Source organism: Gekko japonicus, unplaced genomic scaffold (genome assembly GCF_001447785.1).
Source record: "Gekko japonicus isolate JY-2015 unplaced genomic scaffold, Gekko_japonicus_V1.1 scaffold2544, whole genome shotgun sequence".
Lineage (NCBI taxonomy): Eukaryota > Metazoa > Chordata > Lepidosauria > Squamata > Gekkonidae > Gekko > Gekko japonicus.
The window spans coordinates 139,794-156,277 of NW_015169256.1; the positions used below are offsets into that span (position 1 = coordinate 139,794).

At 46.8% G+C, this 16,484-nt stretch overlaps 1 protein-coding gene across 1 annotated transcript in view; it reads left to right on the forward strand.

Moving 5' to 3' along the window:
* Positions 1-16,484, forward strand: part of USP43 (ubiquitin specific peptidase 43) — a 113,756-nt gene that overhangs the window by 22,934 nt on the left and 74,338 nt on the right. The window contains exon 3 of the mRNA XM_015416510.1: positions 3,416-3,556. Within this exon, the coding sequence (XP_015271996.1) occupies positions 3,416-3,556 (141 nt within the window). The remainder of the gene's footprint in view (positions 1-3,415; positions 3,557-16,484) is intronic.

Sequence of the window (16,484 nt, forward strand, 5' to 3'; positions counted from 1 at the left end):
AGGGGAGGGTTGGAAGATCCCTTAGAGCAGCAGCTTCATTTCCAGTCAACCAATATCTAGTTGCTACTCCACTCCCCCTCTTAGAGGGCCTCTTTAAGAGCTGCACAGTAAGGCAAAATGTCTAAAGGGCAGCTTTTCCCTGCATAGAGATGCAGCCCTGGGGAAAGTTTCACCTGTTGAGTTTCTTCTTGCCATAGGGTTGTTAAAGACACAGGGGCCTTGCCGGGGGGGGGGGGGGAGAAGAATGGCTTCATCTATAGCTGGGGGAAGCTCCTGAACAAGATCCTAGAGATGATGCCAAACTAAAAAAGAAAAAGAAAAGCTTTCTTTGTTAGGCTGGGTAGGATTAAATCAGACTCTTCATTATAGCGTAGTCTGTGGGTTTTTCAGAACATCCCCTTTGTTGGCAAGGCACAGCTTTGTTTTATGATCCAGGCGCCAGCATTTGTTTGCCTGGCAGCTGAAATCTATGGCAGTGGAGTGCTGAAGTGCAACCCGTGGGAGAAAAGAGCAAAGTGGCCTTGACCCACCAAGGCGAGAGAAAGAGACCTTGAGCTCCTGCCTTCCTCCTGGGTTCTCAACAGTGTAGCTTTGGTTACCCTAGCAACACTTTGCCAACTCAGTGTCAAGCAGAACCTCCTTTTGTCTCCTGGAGAGCAACACCAGGGATCCCTTGGCTTTAGCTTCTGTGTCTGTCACAAAGCAGAAACAAAGTATCCACTCCTCTTATCAGGAAGTGAGGGGGGCCCTGTCAAGCTGTGGAGTGACAAAGCTCTGTAAATCACGTGATTTAAGGGCTGGGTGGGACTGTCATTTTTTTTGTTTTTTTAATGCACAAAGTAAATGATTCTAATTTTGGCAAGTGGAATGAAAGTCTTTGTGCAAAATATTCTGGGAATCTGATGAGGAAAGTGCCACACAATTATAGCATATGCTTTTTGAGGGCAGAGTTCAGTAGTTTTAAGGCCTTCAGACTTCACCCTTGTATTAAAAACAGCAGGATTATAATTCACATGGTTCTGGATAAAAATCTAAAAAGTGGTGCTATATAAAATATATAAAAAATGCATTGTTTTTTATTTATTGAAGCACTTTAGGCCTCTTTTCTCTGTGGAGGTACTTAAAGCCACTTACCAAATGAAAAAAAATACCCAAATTATAGCAAACCACAAACAAAACCCACCCACAAATAAACAAAAACCAAATAATCAAAACCCAAATCCAGGCTGTGAGTTGTGGGCCAAGGGCCAGGAAAACCTTTGGGTTCAGGGGTTCTCATCTTTTACCCCTGTCTCAATGGACTGGTAGCCTGTGGCAACAAAACCATTAGGATCTTCCTCTGCCAGTACCTGATTTCCCCCTTGGAAGTGCCCATGTTGCCTTTAGGTTAATAACCTGTTTTCTTAACCCATTTATTTAGATTAAGAAGTGGAGGAGATGACAAACTAAACCATCCTGTGCTCTGTTTTGCATTTCCTTGGGGGTGACCAATTTAATATCTACTTAAGCCTTCTACACCTAGAAACTCCCTCTGACATGGCCTGCTATTTTTTCTATGCTTTCTCCTGGGCTAGGCAGGAAGGAGTTACAGTTCCTGTGCCAGATCCCAGTATTCATGTTTGTGCTAAGCACCTTGTAGCCAGCTTGCATGAGTCTACAGAGATCAATTCCCCTGGGAGAAAAATGGCTGCTTTGGAGGGTGGATTTTGGCATTATAGCCCACTGAGGTCACCCCCCCCCAAAATCCAGCCCTCCCCAGGTATCACCCCAAATTCTCCAGGAGTTCCCCAAATTTAGGGGTAGTGGTTAGAGTGTTGGATTAGGATTTGGGAGGCCCAGGTCTGAATCTCCATGTGACAATGGAAGCTTGGTGGATGACCTTGGGCCAGTCATATATCTTACCTGCCTGTTGCAAGGACAAAATGGAAGAGGGGAAAATGTTTTAAGCCACTTTGGCTCCCAGTGGGGGGGGGGAAGCAGGGTGTACATATCTAGATGACTATATAGATACAGATAGGTGAGTGGATGGAAAAGGTTCTGAAGCCATTGGGGTGCTTCCATGCTATTCCTATACATTTTCCACTTTCTCTATATGGGTACTAGTTAACGTTTTTCATCTTTACTCTCACTTTATTCCAAATACTATGTTCGTCTCCCTGTTAGCTCAGATTTTGTCAAAAATTCTTTGAAATCTGCCACCTTGAAGCCAGTCTAAATCATAGAGTTGTAAGGGACCTCCAGGGTCATATAGTCCAACCCCTGTGCAATGCAGGAAGTTCACAAATACCTCCCCCCCACACCCAGTGACCCCTGCTGTATGCCCAGAAGAGGGCATCCCCCCCCCCCCCCAGGATCCCTGGCTAAACTGGCCTGGAATACAATTGCTTCCTGACCCCAGAGTGGCGATCAGCATTTCCAGGGGCATGTAAGAAAGGGCCATGCAGAAAAAGTCATGCAAATGTGTTCTACACCATTCAGATCCACTTCTCACTGGAACGGGGATCCTGTGGCTGTGCCACTTCAGACTACAGGAAGAGCTCTTTATGATAGAATGAGCCCTCATACAAAACAGTTTCATCCGTATACACGGGAGGACAGATTCTAGTTTAGCTTTTCCGTAGAAAAATGCCAGTTTTCACTGTGGAGGGATTTGGGAGGGAGCAACATGCAGTCATGAGTAGGGTTGCCAGCCCCCAGGTCCAGGCGGGGTCCCCCGCTTCTGGGGGCTTCAGTCCACCCCCGGCCAGCTGGCTGGTGGGGGAAACCCTTCCCTCAAGTCCCACCCCAAAGAGCAACCACCCACCCGGGCACCCCCCCTCTCCCCTCCTGCCTGATTTAAAGGGCTTCAGCTGATCGACAGGAACCACAGGAGGGAGGGAGAGGGGCGGTCGTGGGCCACTCTCTCAGCTCACAAAAAAACCCCTTTAAAGGGTCTTTTTGCGAGTGGGGTGGGAGCCATGATGACTTCCCCTCCCTTACTCCTGCTAGATTTAAAGGGCCCTCCAGGTGGTCAGCGGGCTCTGTGGACCCTGCCAATGAGTTGAATCCCTTTAAATCAGGCAGGAGGGGAGGGAGAGGGGTGGCTGGGTGGGTGGTCACTCTTGGGGATGGGGCTTGGGGGCAGGGCTTGGGGCATCCCTGCCCACCCTGGAACACCCCCCAAATCCCCCTGCCAGAGCGACGAAGAGACCTGGAAACCCTAGTCATGAGATACCTCACCTGTGGTCTGAAATGCTATAGCCCAGGTGGTTTCTCAGCAAGGGCTTGTTTGGATCCAGATTATTTCCAAGACCAATTGGAGGAGGAAATGAGTGAGCTTTAGGGAGTATAAATTCCATTTGCCTCCTCTTGACTGCAGTCTTTCCCCATTCCATACTTTAAAAGTGCTAACTCCTTTCACTTCTTTTAACTACAGAATGTCGTCTCTAAGTATGGTGCTCAGTTTCGTGGAAACTCACAACATGATGCTCTGGAGTTCCTCCTATGGCTGCTGGACCACATGCATGAGGACCTGTGTTCTGTGTCTCTTAATCAGAAAGGGAAGGCATCTGGAAAGGTCAGTGTCTGATAGGACAAATCTATGGTTTTACCCTGAAAGCTCTTTCACCTTTATGTGGATTGTAAATTACTAGCAAAGTGCATACCAAATAGTGGAAATGTGTATGAAGTTGCTGTGCTGGTTTTGCTGAACTCCATATGCCTCTGTTTCTTTCTGACTCTTTGCTTTCAGATGACCTGTTAATATGAAGTATGCTTGTTGCTAGATATAATTTTGAAGTAAGAGTGGGAATTGGCTGCTGGCATTATAGAGCCCCGATAAGCTCCTCTAAAGCAGGGGAAATAAATAATAATAATAATAATAATAATAATAATAATAATAATAATAACAATAATAATAACAACAACAATAATAATAATAATCTTTCAATTCCTTGGGGGAAAAGGCATTGTGTGTGAAAGGTCCCACGTAACCCAAATGCAGTAGCGCTGTACCCAGAACACAGTAGTATACAGGGCCCATGAAGTAGAAGGGGACATCCTCCTACACATGTTCACTGCATGTGGGTACAGTTTTTGTAATGGCTTAAATACTGTGCCCACATTTATGTGAATGTAGGAAGGAGGAGAATGAGGCCAGTGTACTCAGTTACAAGTGAGGAGGACAACACTCTTGGTTTAGATGTCCCTGTGCCATGTGCCATGGCGACAAAGATGTAATATTTACAGGGCTAGTGTTGCTTTCCTCTTCCCACTCAGATTTCAGAGGCTACCTTCTCTCCTACACTTTCAGAATGGTTCAGGAAACAGGAGGCTGATGATGTAAAATCAGCAACCTTCCTTTTGCCCATCCTTCTCCTCTAGGACAGTAGAAGGGAGGTGGTGCTAGAAATTCCATTCAGATAAGTTTGGTGTAGTGGTTAGGAGCATGGACTCTAATCTGGGAGAACCGGGTTAGGCAATTCCTTTGGTTCACCATAGAGGAGCAACATTATCAATACAAAGCTCTCCCCTTTGGCATATAAAGGCCCCCTCGTGTGTTCACAAAGACAATAGGAGTCATTGCAGCCCATCTTCATCTACAGGGCATAAAGATTTTCCCATACAGAGGGGGGTCGGTTCATCCGGACCCCTCCCCCGGAGTCCTTGTAGGGGACTGCCAGCCTGGGGCGTGAGGGGTGCCTCTTCCAAGGCTGAGGCCAAGGAATCGAGGCTCCTCTTTGCCCTGATAGGTCCCGCTGCAACGGCGCCATAATGGCACTAAGAGGCTGTCGCGCTTTCCGTCTCCCGGGAGGGGTTGGCCGCCGGTCGCTGTGCTGCCTGCCTTTCCTGCAGTGTCCAGCAGAGGGTCCCCCGACACCGCGGCCAGGGAGGAAGGAGTCGAGCAGGGGAATACCCAAGGAGGGAGCTGGCCTCAGATAACAGGCGCATCAGAGAGTTGTTGCACTCTCTTTGCCCGTCCTGGGTGTCTGGCTGTCCCAACCGCAGCTATTCCTGTTTTGCTCACTCAATCTCGCTGGGCACGGAGCTAAAGCTGTAGCCAGCCCAGGCTCTCTTCATCAGCTGGCTCTTCTCCTCCTTTTATTCCCCCCTCGGCCCCTTGCTCCTCCTTTGTCCTCCTTTGTCGTCTTCACACATTTGAGGTGAAGAGAGTTTTACTTTTCTACCTGCGAAGAACTCAGGACTTTTGCAAGGCCCTGGCTCTTTTTGTGTCCTATGCCATGCCCAGGAAAGGACATAGACTCTCCTCACAGAGATTGTCCAAATGGATAGTGGAGACTATTAAGCTCTGTTATTTACTGACCAAAAGGCCACTTCCTGGACCTGTCCATGCTCATTCTACACGAGCTCTGGCTACTTTGACTGCTTTCCTTAAGGGTACACCCTTACAGGACATATGCAATGCAGCTACCTGGGCTGCACCTCATACCTTTGTGAAGCACTACGCCCTAGATGTGAGTCTCCATCATTGAACAGTGGGGCATTCTGTATTGCAGTCAGCATGCATTTGAGGCCCCTCCTGCACCCTCCTCCAAGTAGGCCTGAGCTTGTTACTCTCCCAAAAGGTGTGATGCAGAGAGGCCACGAAGAAGATAAACAGTTGCTTACCTGTAACTGATGGTCTTTGAGTGGTCATCTGTGCATTCACACCACTCACCCTCCTTCCCCTCTGCTGTTGGTCCTTTCGTCTGTTGAGGCTGATGGCAGCAGTCAGAAGGAATTGGTGGGATCTTCATGCCCTTCCCTGTAGTCATGCACAGTGGAGCCCCTGCACGTGACATGGGCAGTGGGCACAAAAATCCTTTTCAGCTTTTAAGTTTACCGATTGGGATCGGTGCAGGCGCACTATATCCCAAAGGTGTGAATGCACAGATGACCACTTGAAGATCATCAGTTACAGGTAAGCAACCTGTTTTTTTTCATTTTGTGAGTACTAGGAACTTCTGATAGTGATAGGATTGGATTGGTGCTCTTGGGCTTGCAGATTCTAATTACACAACACTCACCATGTTTTCCATTTCTGCAAAATGAGGATAATAATACTATTAATAATAATGCTCACAGGGTTATTGTAAAGATATAGCTTACTAAGGCAATATTTGTGAAATGTCTGGAACACTCAGAATGCACCAAATATTACTGTGTTAGGTGGTTGTATTAATATTAGAACCTCAGCATACAGTTATTTCAAAATGCAGCCAAGTGCAGGCGGTCCCATGTCAAACCCGTTCACATGCAAGAGGCCGCCTCCATTCTGGTAAATTTGTGGTACGGTTGTGCCTTAGTTTGGATTTGCAATCTACCCGGGAGTGGGGGGGAGAGGAACCTCTCTTGCCTGAAGATATTTTATGCATCTGCAAGTCTACAAGGAAAGCGTGTAGGGGGAGGAATCTGGACTGCCTTGCTTCAGAGTGTAAAGGAGGAGGAAAGAAATATATGAAATCCAAGGCTGTCTTCCATGGCCGGAATGTACTGCAGTGTTTCAAAAAGCCTGGTAACAAAGTACTGATGCTTTTATAAATGACATCTAAATCAACACTTGCAGTTTTCATAACAGTACATTGAATGAAACAATGTTATTTTCCGAATAGTGCATGCGCGCGCGCACACACGCACACGCAATTAAAGAATGTCCCTCTTTCACTTTTTTGTAATAACATTATGACTTCTCAATGGGATCTGGGACTAGGGCTCCCAGGTTAATGCAGGAGGTGAGGATCCCCCCCCCCCCCGATCCTGTTTCCCACCATGGGTTCTATGGCAGGTGCGAGAAAAATTATGTTTGAAAAAAGCTGTTGGCTGTGGCATGACGCCACTTCTGGGAAAAACCAGAAGTGAGGGCAGTCTGCTTTAAGAATGGCTGGAAACTCTGTGGTTTTATTATAGAGTTTCTGGAGAGGCATGGTGTCACTTGTGGCTTTTCCCTGAAAATGATGTCATGCCATTGCCTGACAGCACCCCCTGTGTCCCAGAGTCTCGGTGTTTGCCAGGCCATGCTGGGCATGTCGATATTGTGCGGTGTTAGCCCACTGCAGACCGGGCACGGGTGCAAGGGTATCCAATAAAGACTGGAGTCTTCAAGGCTTGTGTAAAAGTTATTTACAGTTTATTTTACAAAGCCTCCACCAAATAATTACACAGACTGACGTAATGCTCCGCAGACAACCAATATTCACAAGAAGCTATCATACACAGTACCTCACTGTATTTATACATCCATCAGCCAATCAGGGCCAATGCTTAGTCATTGTAATTAGCTCTGGCAAGAACCAGGTCAGAGCCAGCTCTTCAGTCACCTAGAGCTGTCAGCTCCTGTCATATAGATGCCACAGATCTACAGCCAGACTTAATTGCAACACAGAATGTTGACAGGGCAACCCTGTCCAGTATCTGAATCTTGCTATGGAGACATGGTCAGGGTGGTTTCCTGGGGTTGGCCAGGATGTACCTGGCACCAGATATGAGCCATGTAATCTTGGGGCTACTGGTTCTGTGGTTATGGTCAGCCAAGGGCTACAAAACTGGTGGTTATTATGGCCCCCTCTGGGAATGATGGTTCCATCTCAAAGGGAGATCAGGAATTCCCATGGAAGGGCAGGACCTCAGGGGCTGGACCAGGTAGGGTGTCTGATGGTGCACATTAGGGATGGAGACAGAGCATGACACATAGATACCATGTTTGAGGGAGAGGGATATTCAGGACCACAGCTTGGCAGGCGACTGCCGTGGCCCTGAAGTAAGGGTGCCAGACAGGCTCTAGCAGGCAATGATATGAATTGTTCCCAAACCAATAAAAGTATTTGGAAGTGTATGGATTTTTTCTTCTCATTTCTCTCTAACTCATGGAGGCCTTCCATGTACCCCAGCCACCTGGGTGTGTTACAGACATTCAGAAGTGACACATTCTGTATTAAAAAGTGTTCTTTGCATCAGTTATGAAAGTACCCGGAGTATCTTTTCATGCGTTTTTGGAGCAGTACAGAAAGAATGTTTGTGAAGTTATTTCAGAACTTGAAATGCCCTATTGAAATGACATTAAAATTAGTAGTATGATAGATGATCTTACCCTGTCATCTAATCTCATCAGCATCTTATCATCTTTTCAATCCTTCTGTCCCTCATCTGGCACAGACATAAGATCTGGGGCTCTTCACTGAGTTAAGAGCCTGGGACCGGGTTTCAGGATTGTGCACTCAGTTCTCCCCGAGCCCCTTCCCTTTCTGGATCATTTCCCCCATATCCTGCCTTTCCAAAAACAGTTCAAGGCAGCTTACAAGCTAATGCTTCAGTTAAAAATCAATTGTATTAGAACACAGCAAAAATACCAGTTAAGGCGAGTATCATTATAAAAATTCACATAGGAGAAAAAAATACAGGATAGTGGGGGTAACTTAGCAGGAAACAATTCTACAGACTCAACAGCCTGCTCCAGTAATCAGCAAAAGGCTTTTTGAAATGGGACTGCCTTAGGCCCTTGCCTAAATGCTGGCACTGACCGAGTCATCCATGCCTCTCCTGGCGGGTCATTACATAAGGTTGGAGACACTACCAGAAGCACTTATGATCATACGGTTGAGGTGCACATCCTCTGATTGGAGGGAGTAACTTAGCCCTGGTCCCTGCCACACGGCAGGAAAAACGACGGCCGAAGTGCGGCTAATCTGAGCCGCACCAAACTAGAGACGCTGCGGCGGGATCCCATGGATCCCCTGAGCCGCGGCGCCATTGCTCCCCGGCATGATCAGATGCCGGGGAGAAAGCAACGGTGGGAGGGGGAGGCTGGCGAACTGCGCATGCTCACACATGCGCAGTTCGGCCAGGAGCTAGGGATGCACTGGTGAAAGGACGCGCTGGTGATCCCACGGCCGCACTTGCCGCGGCCTTTCCGGATGAACCACCCAGGTAGGTGGTTCTTTTTTGGTGCGGGGTTTTGGGTGGGAGAGACGGATCGGTGACGGGCAGGCAACGCTTCCCAGATGTTGCCGTGGGATCGCGCCCATTTGCCGCGCATCCATTCTGTCCCTCTCCCAGCCCAAATCCTCGCATGTGACCGGGGCCCCTGTAAGGCTAAACAGTGGAGGGCCATAGGGCAGAGCACCTGAAATCTCATAATCCCTGGAAAGCTCCATGCTTTGTAAGGCACTGTGGGGGACAGTGTGCATAGTGGTAGCTCATGCTGACCTTTTGTATCTTTGTGTGTACCAGGCTGTAAGTTTCATACTTGTTTTCTTATTACATATTATCAGTTGCCGGAGGGTACAGTAATGTCATTGTTTATTACCACATGTTCTTGGGAAAAAATGTTTCTGTGTAACTCAAAAGCTTACATGTAGCACTTTGATTAGTGGGTCCAACGAAGGTATTTATTGTTGCTTTGTTCAACGCATGATTTTAACAATTAAGATTCTGAAATGGTATTTAATAAACCTTAGATCCTGACTTGCTATTCAGAGATTAGTGATCTAGAATGGAAATAGGGGGGCTGGGAGAAGGCAAAAGGATCCTGTTCTGACTCAGATGAAGAAGTTTCTGTGATACGGTGGAAATATGGAAACCTCTAGAGCTTCCTGCCCCTCAGGCTTGGTGAGAAATTCCATTCTGTCTAGATGATGCTCACCATGAAAGCAAAACAGAGTAGGCAGGTATCCACATTTTCTGTATTATTCCAATATTGTCCCTTTCAACCTCATAAACCTTTAGTTATGGCTGTCTATTATGCTACAGAAGAAGGGGAAGGAAGCTTCAGATCATACAGTACCAATCATAAACATATTGATGCATTTTTGTTTTAATGCTAATGAGGTGTTTTTGTCTAGAAGGCTGTCTATGTTCATGGCAGCTGTCAAAATTGGATTGGCAGCTGCCCCTAGGCAAGAGTGGCAAGCCACGAAAGGCACCTTAGTACCTGTTCCCCATCTAGGTGAGGATCCCTCTGTTGTCCTCTGAGAATGCCAACAGAGACACATCAGAATGGCTATTATTGTGGTTTTTGAAAGCAGCACAAATTTCTGGAAATCTAGGCAGGCAAATTAATAAACCATAAATATGCTTATGTTAGATATACAAAAGGTTTTTGGTAGTGTTTGAAACATGGTATATAGGCTTCTCTGAAGAAATGGAGTTTTCTTCTTGAGAGGTTTGAGATGAGCAAAGCCTCCACTTGGCATTTTAAAAGTTTTTCCTCTCTGGGCAGAGAGCAGGCATGAGGAGGAGAAAAGTCTCCAGACATACCTCAGCTCACCTTCATATGAATGCTAATAGATCTTGCAGGAAAGATAATGGGTGGGTCAAAATCTCCCCCTTCCTCCTAGCAGGGAACAGAGGTTTGGAGGACTTTAGACTAGCAAGGCTCCAGGACTAATCTCCAGGAAGAAGCAGCAGGAAACCCTTGACCTGGCCTGGCATGGTCAGTGGAAGAGAAACAGATATGATAAAATGTCCTTGCAACAAGAAGGAGGTCTCTTTTCCTGGGATGTTGAGTCCATGAGAGGATGCAAATCTCTCCTCTGGAAAGGCAGCCATTTTTTGGACCATGTGTTGACCTAAAGAGCGGGAGAGAGCTTCAGGGATAAGGAAACTTTGTAGGAATTTGTAACTACCTAAGCTAAAGGGGCCTGTCCTATATTTTAACATCTGATAGGGCACGTATAGAGAGAGGGACGGAGGATTTGCTTTTGTACCCATTTCTTTTGGATTCCTCACTCAATCAAAAAGTACTCACCTGATCTCATATAGGAGGCCTCTGAACTTGCCCTCAAGAACAAAGACTTCTTCTGCAGCTTGTTATGGCTCCCTAGCTATCATATACTACATATACATGTTGAGATGGCTTTCCTGCACTTTCCTGCACAGAACATGTGCAGGAACACAATAGAAGCAGTGAGGCACCAGTCTGGCTTAGGGAAGTGAATCAGAAGCAAGAGGAAAGATTGCCTTTTCTAAGTAGTTCTGATCATGTAACACGATTGAATCTGGGCAGTTCATTTACATCTTGTACAAGATCCTATATCTTTGTGCTTTGCTTTCTCTAGCAATGTCAGGCTGGGTATATCACTCCTGCAGAGGCTGAATGCACTGTAATCCTACATGCTGAGATAAGTGTTTGATTGTGCAGCCTTATCTCTTGCTCTGCCTCTGATTTGCTCTGTTGGTTCCCTGGAGAAAATGGATTGTGTGATTCCTGGGGTGTGCTGGGCCTGGCAATATTTTAGTCTCTCTGCCTCTCCTTGCAACAGTAGTGTTGCCTTTCTCCCTTTGGTGGGGTGGTTTTTCAGCTGCAGCCACCAATGCTGAGGCGTGGAAGAAGTCTGCCTGTTGAGGTGTAATGTGCTTATTCTTGCTGCTAAGCACTAGGCAGTGCTGCACCGTTATGTCTCTTGCACATGCTCTACTCCAAGGTCTTGTTGGGCAGCTGTGATGTCATAGCAGCCCCTTTGAGTTTCCTTTTCCCTGGGCTTATTTCGAATGTCAGGATGAAAGCTTAGCACCACACTCTGTAGATACCTATCATCCATTATGGTTTTGTTTTTTTCTTTGAAGGATTGAAAAACAACACATTTTTTGAGACTAAAAAAGAAAATGCCAGGTTTCATCTGTTGCCCAGGTTTTGTTCTTAACCCATTAATTAACTCCCTGTCAGGTATTAGTTCTTTTATTTAAAAAAACCACACCTTTTAATCAACTTTTAGTGAAGATGCAAGATACCTGCACTAGGCAGATCAATAGATCAAACACAGAAGTCAAAACAGCAAAATTCTCTGCCAAGAATACAGATTCATCACTTAAGTCATGCACATTCCAGTGCTTAGCCTCTACTCTCTCCCACACTCTGTGTCAGTTTTTCACACACATATACATACATCTCTTTCCATGAGTCATCACCACACATGCGAACTTGCTGCCTCTTCCTTTTGCATGGGTGTGTGCGCACACACATATGCGCACACAAAAGTCCTACAAAAAGGAAATCGCCCACTTTTGAGGAAGATACATGAAGCTGCTGAGCAGTTGAAGTGAGAATTAATTGGCACTTATCTCAGTTTGAAAATGTGCCATTTGTGAGGGCGTGCTGTAAGCACTGAACTCCTGTACAAAGAGCTACATTTCTCTTATTTTTGGTGGAAGCAGCCTCAGAAGAAGAAGCTCTTGGAACCTGATCCTAGCACAAGTGGGGAACCTTTTGGGGGGTGGGGAAGCTGAAGGGTAGGAAAATGTGAGATCAATTGAAAGTACCTTTGAAGGAGCTTGCAAAATGCAAGTTATAACAGTAACAAAGGAGACCTAGCATGTGCTTCAGGACATTTTTCAGAGTGTGCACTAGCTCAGGTAGAACTCAGCTCTGAGGCATGTATCTCTGGCTGTGATCACAAGTGCCAGTAGATCTGACATAGGCACGAATGCCCGACGGATCTAAAGGGTGCAATCAGACATCAACTTCTGCAAAGCATCTCGCAGTTGTTCGCAACCCGTATTGCTCCACCGCAGAAGTAGAGTAAAAAGACACCGAAGAAAATCCAGTAGTAAATGGGTTGCGATGGGCCACAGATGGCATTTCCCCTGTCTAATCGCGCAAGCATGCATGCCATTGGGATGGTCTGATCAGGACATCCCGGCTCGGTGCCATTCTCCCCCCCCCTTTGCAGTATGTGCATCATCGCATACCCATAGGGGGCCCTCAGTGTGAAGGTGCGATTCCTTGTTTATGTGCATGGGAAACAAATGGCAAAAAAAGACTCACCCGCAGTTGTGCCTGATCACACTGTGATGGGCTGCACCCGCAGCTATGTAGGAAGGTGTGATCTCGTTTCCCCTCCGCTTCAACTGGCACGTGTGACCACAACCTCTGTGTCAAAACCACCATTTAAGCTTCCCCAGAGTAACAAATGAGATGGCTTGCCAGGTGTCATGCCTGCCCCTGCTGATGCCCCTGAGGACTTACAGGCTCCTGAGGACAGTACTGCAGCAGAAAGGCAAAGACTGGATCCTGTAGCTGAAAGCCTCCCATGGAACACCTGCAAGGGATCAGTCTCTGCTGCATACCAGTAATTCGTCATCAGACTCACCACCACCTGTAACCAGGCTCAGGAATGTACGGAGACAGCAGCTGAGAGAGCGAAGACAGAATGCACGCATGCGTGCCAGAAGATCTCTTAGCCCTGAATATTGACAGGATCCTGACCTCGCTCCCGGCTAGCTAATGAGTTTATTAGCTAGCACTGTATATCTGCAAGTCTGTTGCCAGCAGTCATTTGTGCTGGCAAACGTCGTTTGTCAGGACCTGAATCCTTGCATCTCTGCTCCAGACCTTGTGGAATTATTATTGGCTTGATCCTCGGCTTTTGACCCTCGGCGTCGTTGACTCTGCGTTCATCTCTGACTCCTCTGCTATCGTTGTGATTTATGGACTTGAAACTCTGGTATGGCTGACCCTGCTTTTGGACTGTGATTTAAACCTGTTTGAACCTCGCTGCCTGATTTGCTCGGCTTGACCTCGGACTGCTTCTGGACTTTTGCTTGCTTGCATCACGCCCCTTGGTCCTGCCGTGACACCAGGAATCACTCTTATGAGTCTGGTTGGCATGCAGAAAGGAGGTACAATGGAACCATAAGGAAGACAAGGATAGTGTCAAGACTTGTCAGTTCCTTCATCCTGAGGAAGACTCCTTGGAAGAGGGGGAGGAGCTCATTACTGAACCCAGAAAAGCTCTGTATCCCTTCATGGTAATTCTGGAAGTACTGCTAGGGGTGACTATCCTTGGACCCTTTTGATTCCAGTGCACTGCTTGCAGCATGCTCGGGCTCTTTCCATGTAGTAAGACTGAATCCAGGGACCACACAGGCCTTAGAGCTGGGAGGGGAAGGGGGTTGCTTCAACTGATTCCTTCTCCTCCTAGAGAGATGTGACCTGCTTCCTCACTGGCCTGGGTGTCAGCCCCATTTATCCCTCTCCTCTCTGTCCTGTCCATGGACCAGCCCCACCCATTGCTGGGACTTAGCCTCTTCCTCCCCTACCCCTCAGAGCCTTACGGAAGGCTCTCCTGACACTCTGTTCTGCCCTCATGCTGTTAGCATGTCAGTAGGATATGCCCCTGCTCTCCATTCTGGTGGTAGCCAGCATGTCTGCTAGCCATCCAGGAGCCTCTGCTGGACCCTCATCATCTGGGTTGGCTTGAAAGGACCCTTTCCATCACCTGCTGGGGTAGGCAAGAGTGGCCCAGACATCAGTGGGATGGGGAGTGACCCACATATGGGCAGTGCTTCCGGGACCAGCTTGGAACCTGGTGTAGATGGCAGTGGCAGGAAAACCAAGTTCCGTGTATCTGGAGTCAAAGACACACTGTTATGACCCCCTGGCCTTAAGATTGCCAATGACTGAGAATCTATATGGGGTCCACTGTTAGTTGGTAGAGTACTTATCAAAGCTCTGTTCTAGAAAATGAGTATCTTATTTAAGTGTTTCCAAGAACATGGCTTTTGCTGATATACTATGGATATCTGAAGTCTGCCATAAAATCACTCTTTTGCTGTCTGAAAAGCATTAGTTCAACATCTGTGTTCTCCAGCTTCTTTGGCTCATAGTTACTTCATGGACAGCTCCTCTTCTTTGTCAACAGCCGAGTCCTAGGACCTAGCCCTAGCCCAGGGGTGGCCAAATTGTGGCTTGGGAGCCACATGCGGCTCTTTCACACGTATTGTGTGGCTCCCAGCAGGGTGACTGGGGAAGCGAAGGGGAAGCATGCCTGCCTAATTGGTCTTCCCTTCCCCAGCCAGTGTTCCACTCCCTGGGTAGGCTTGAGGTGGGAGGGAGCAGAGAAAGAAAGAAATCTTTAACTTTAAATGCATTCTCAAAGCCCTCCTCCCCTGCCGGCTAGCATGGAGAACGCATTTGTCTCTTTAAATCCCTTCTCCAAGTGAAGCCAGCCAGCGTGGGGGAATAGGGGGCTTGGAGGATGCATCTAAAGTTAAAGTTGCTTTCTTTCCACCTCTCCCTCCCTCCCTCTCCCATCTATTTGCTTTCTTTCCACCTTTCTTTCTTCCCTCCCTCCCCATCTAAAGTTAAATGTGTTCTCCAAACCCTGCTACACCACCAGGCTGGCTTGGCTCGGAGAAGGCATTTGTCTCTTTAATTTAATGCAAATGTACATATTTTTCAATAAAAACATGTGTGTTCATGTCTTGCGGCTTCCAGACATCTGATGTTTATTATATGTGGCTCTTACATTAAGCAAGTTTGGCCACCCCTGCCCTAGCCCTTGGTTATCTTCATCTGCTGGACAGTTCCCCTGTTCATTAACTCACCTCAAGGTTCCTGTGTTGGACAGATGGACATAGTAGGTGTTTTTCCCCCTCTAGACGTATTCATGGGTGTAATTAATGAGGCATACATTGAATGCATATGAGATAGACAGGATGTGCTTTTGGCACTCTATACCTAGTGCACTCTGGGGCAACAGGTCTGGGAGAAACTTGTTCCTTGGCAACAGGCCACAGTTCCCTGAGGAGGCCCACCCTCACTCTTTCAGAACCCTGAAACATGACACATACTTGGCTTGAAATGGTGGGCCACGCTGAAAGCAGCTTCATGCACATGTGTGTGTGTGTGTGCGCATGCGCACTGATTTTGAGACAAAAGAATTTAGATAGAAAGCCACCAGTGTGGGATTATTCTTCATCCACACAAATGACTATCACACAAAAAAGCCCTTCATTGCCTCAGTTGTCACCTTAAGGTGTTCATAAGAAGATCACTGCGGAATCAAGCCAAACAATTATCTAGTCCAGCATCATGTTTTCCACAGTGGTCAAAGCTGTCCCCTGTTGTTTCCCTCAGCAACTGGCATTTGGAAAAGCTACCTCTGAAAATGAAGGTTTCAGTTAGCCTTATCCACCAAGAATTTGTCTAATTCAGTTTTAAAGCTATCAGTACTTGAGGCCATTACTACATTGTGACAGAGAATTCAACAGGTTAGCTATACACTGTGTGAAGAAATACTTTGTCTCTCCTGCATCTACTACCCATCACATTGTTTTTCGCATTATGTTAATCACATAGGGGATCTTTCAAATAGCTTTGATTTGGTAACTTACCCTAATGCTTCTTTGAGGGACTTGATTCTTCCTTCTGGCAAGGAGAGTTTCCACACCAACCTCAGTTTTGTAGTCCATTTTAATTATGTGGGCCATCTGTTGGTTCTGTTGACCCAAGCCTTTGGTGCTGAAGCTTGCATAGATGTTTATTCTGTAGTGTTCTTTGCTGATGCTTCAGGTACTTTGGCATTGCAATTTTTATTGCTGGCCTAGTAATAGTAATTGTTTTTGTTTTATATTGTTTGCATTTTTAGTTGCTAAGATGCCTTGAAATGCCCTGTGGGGCAGAAAGAGGGCTGTAATTTTTAGAAACAAATATACAGGGCTTTTTTGTAGAAAAAGCCCAGCAGGAACTCATTAGCATAATAGGCCACACCCAACAGCAGAAACTCATTAGC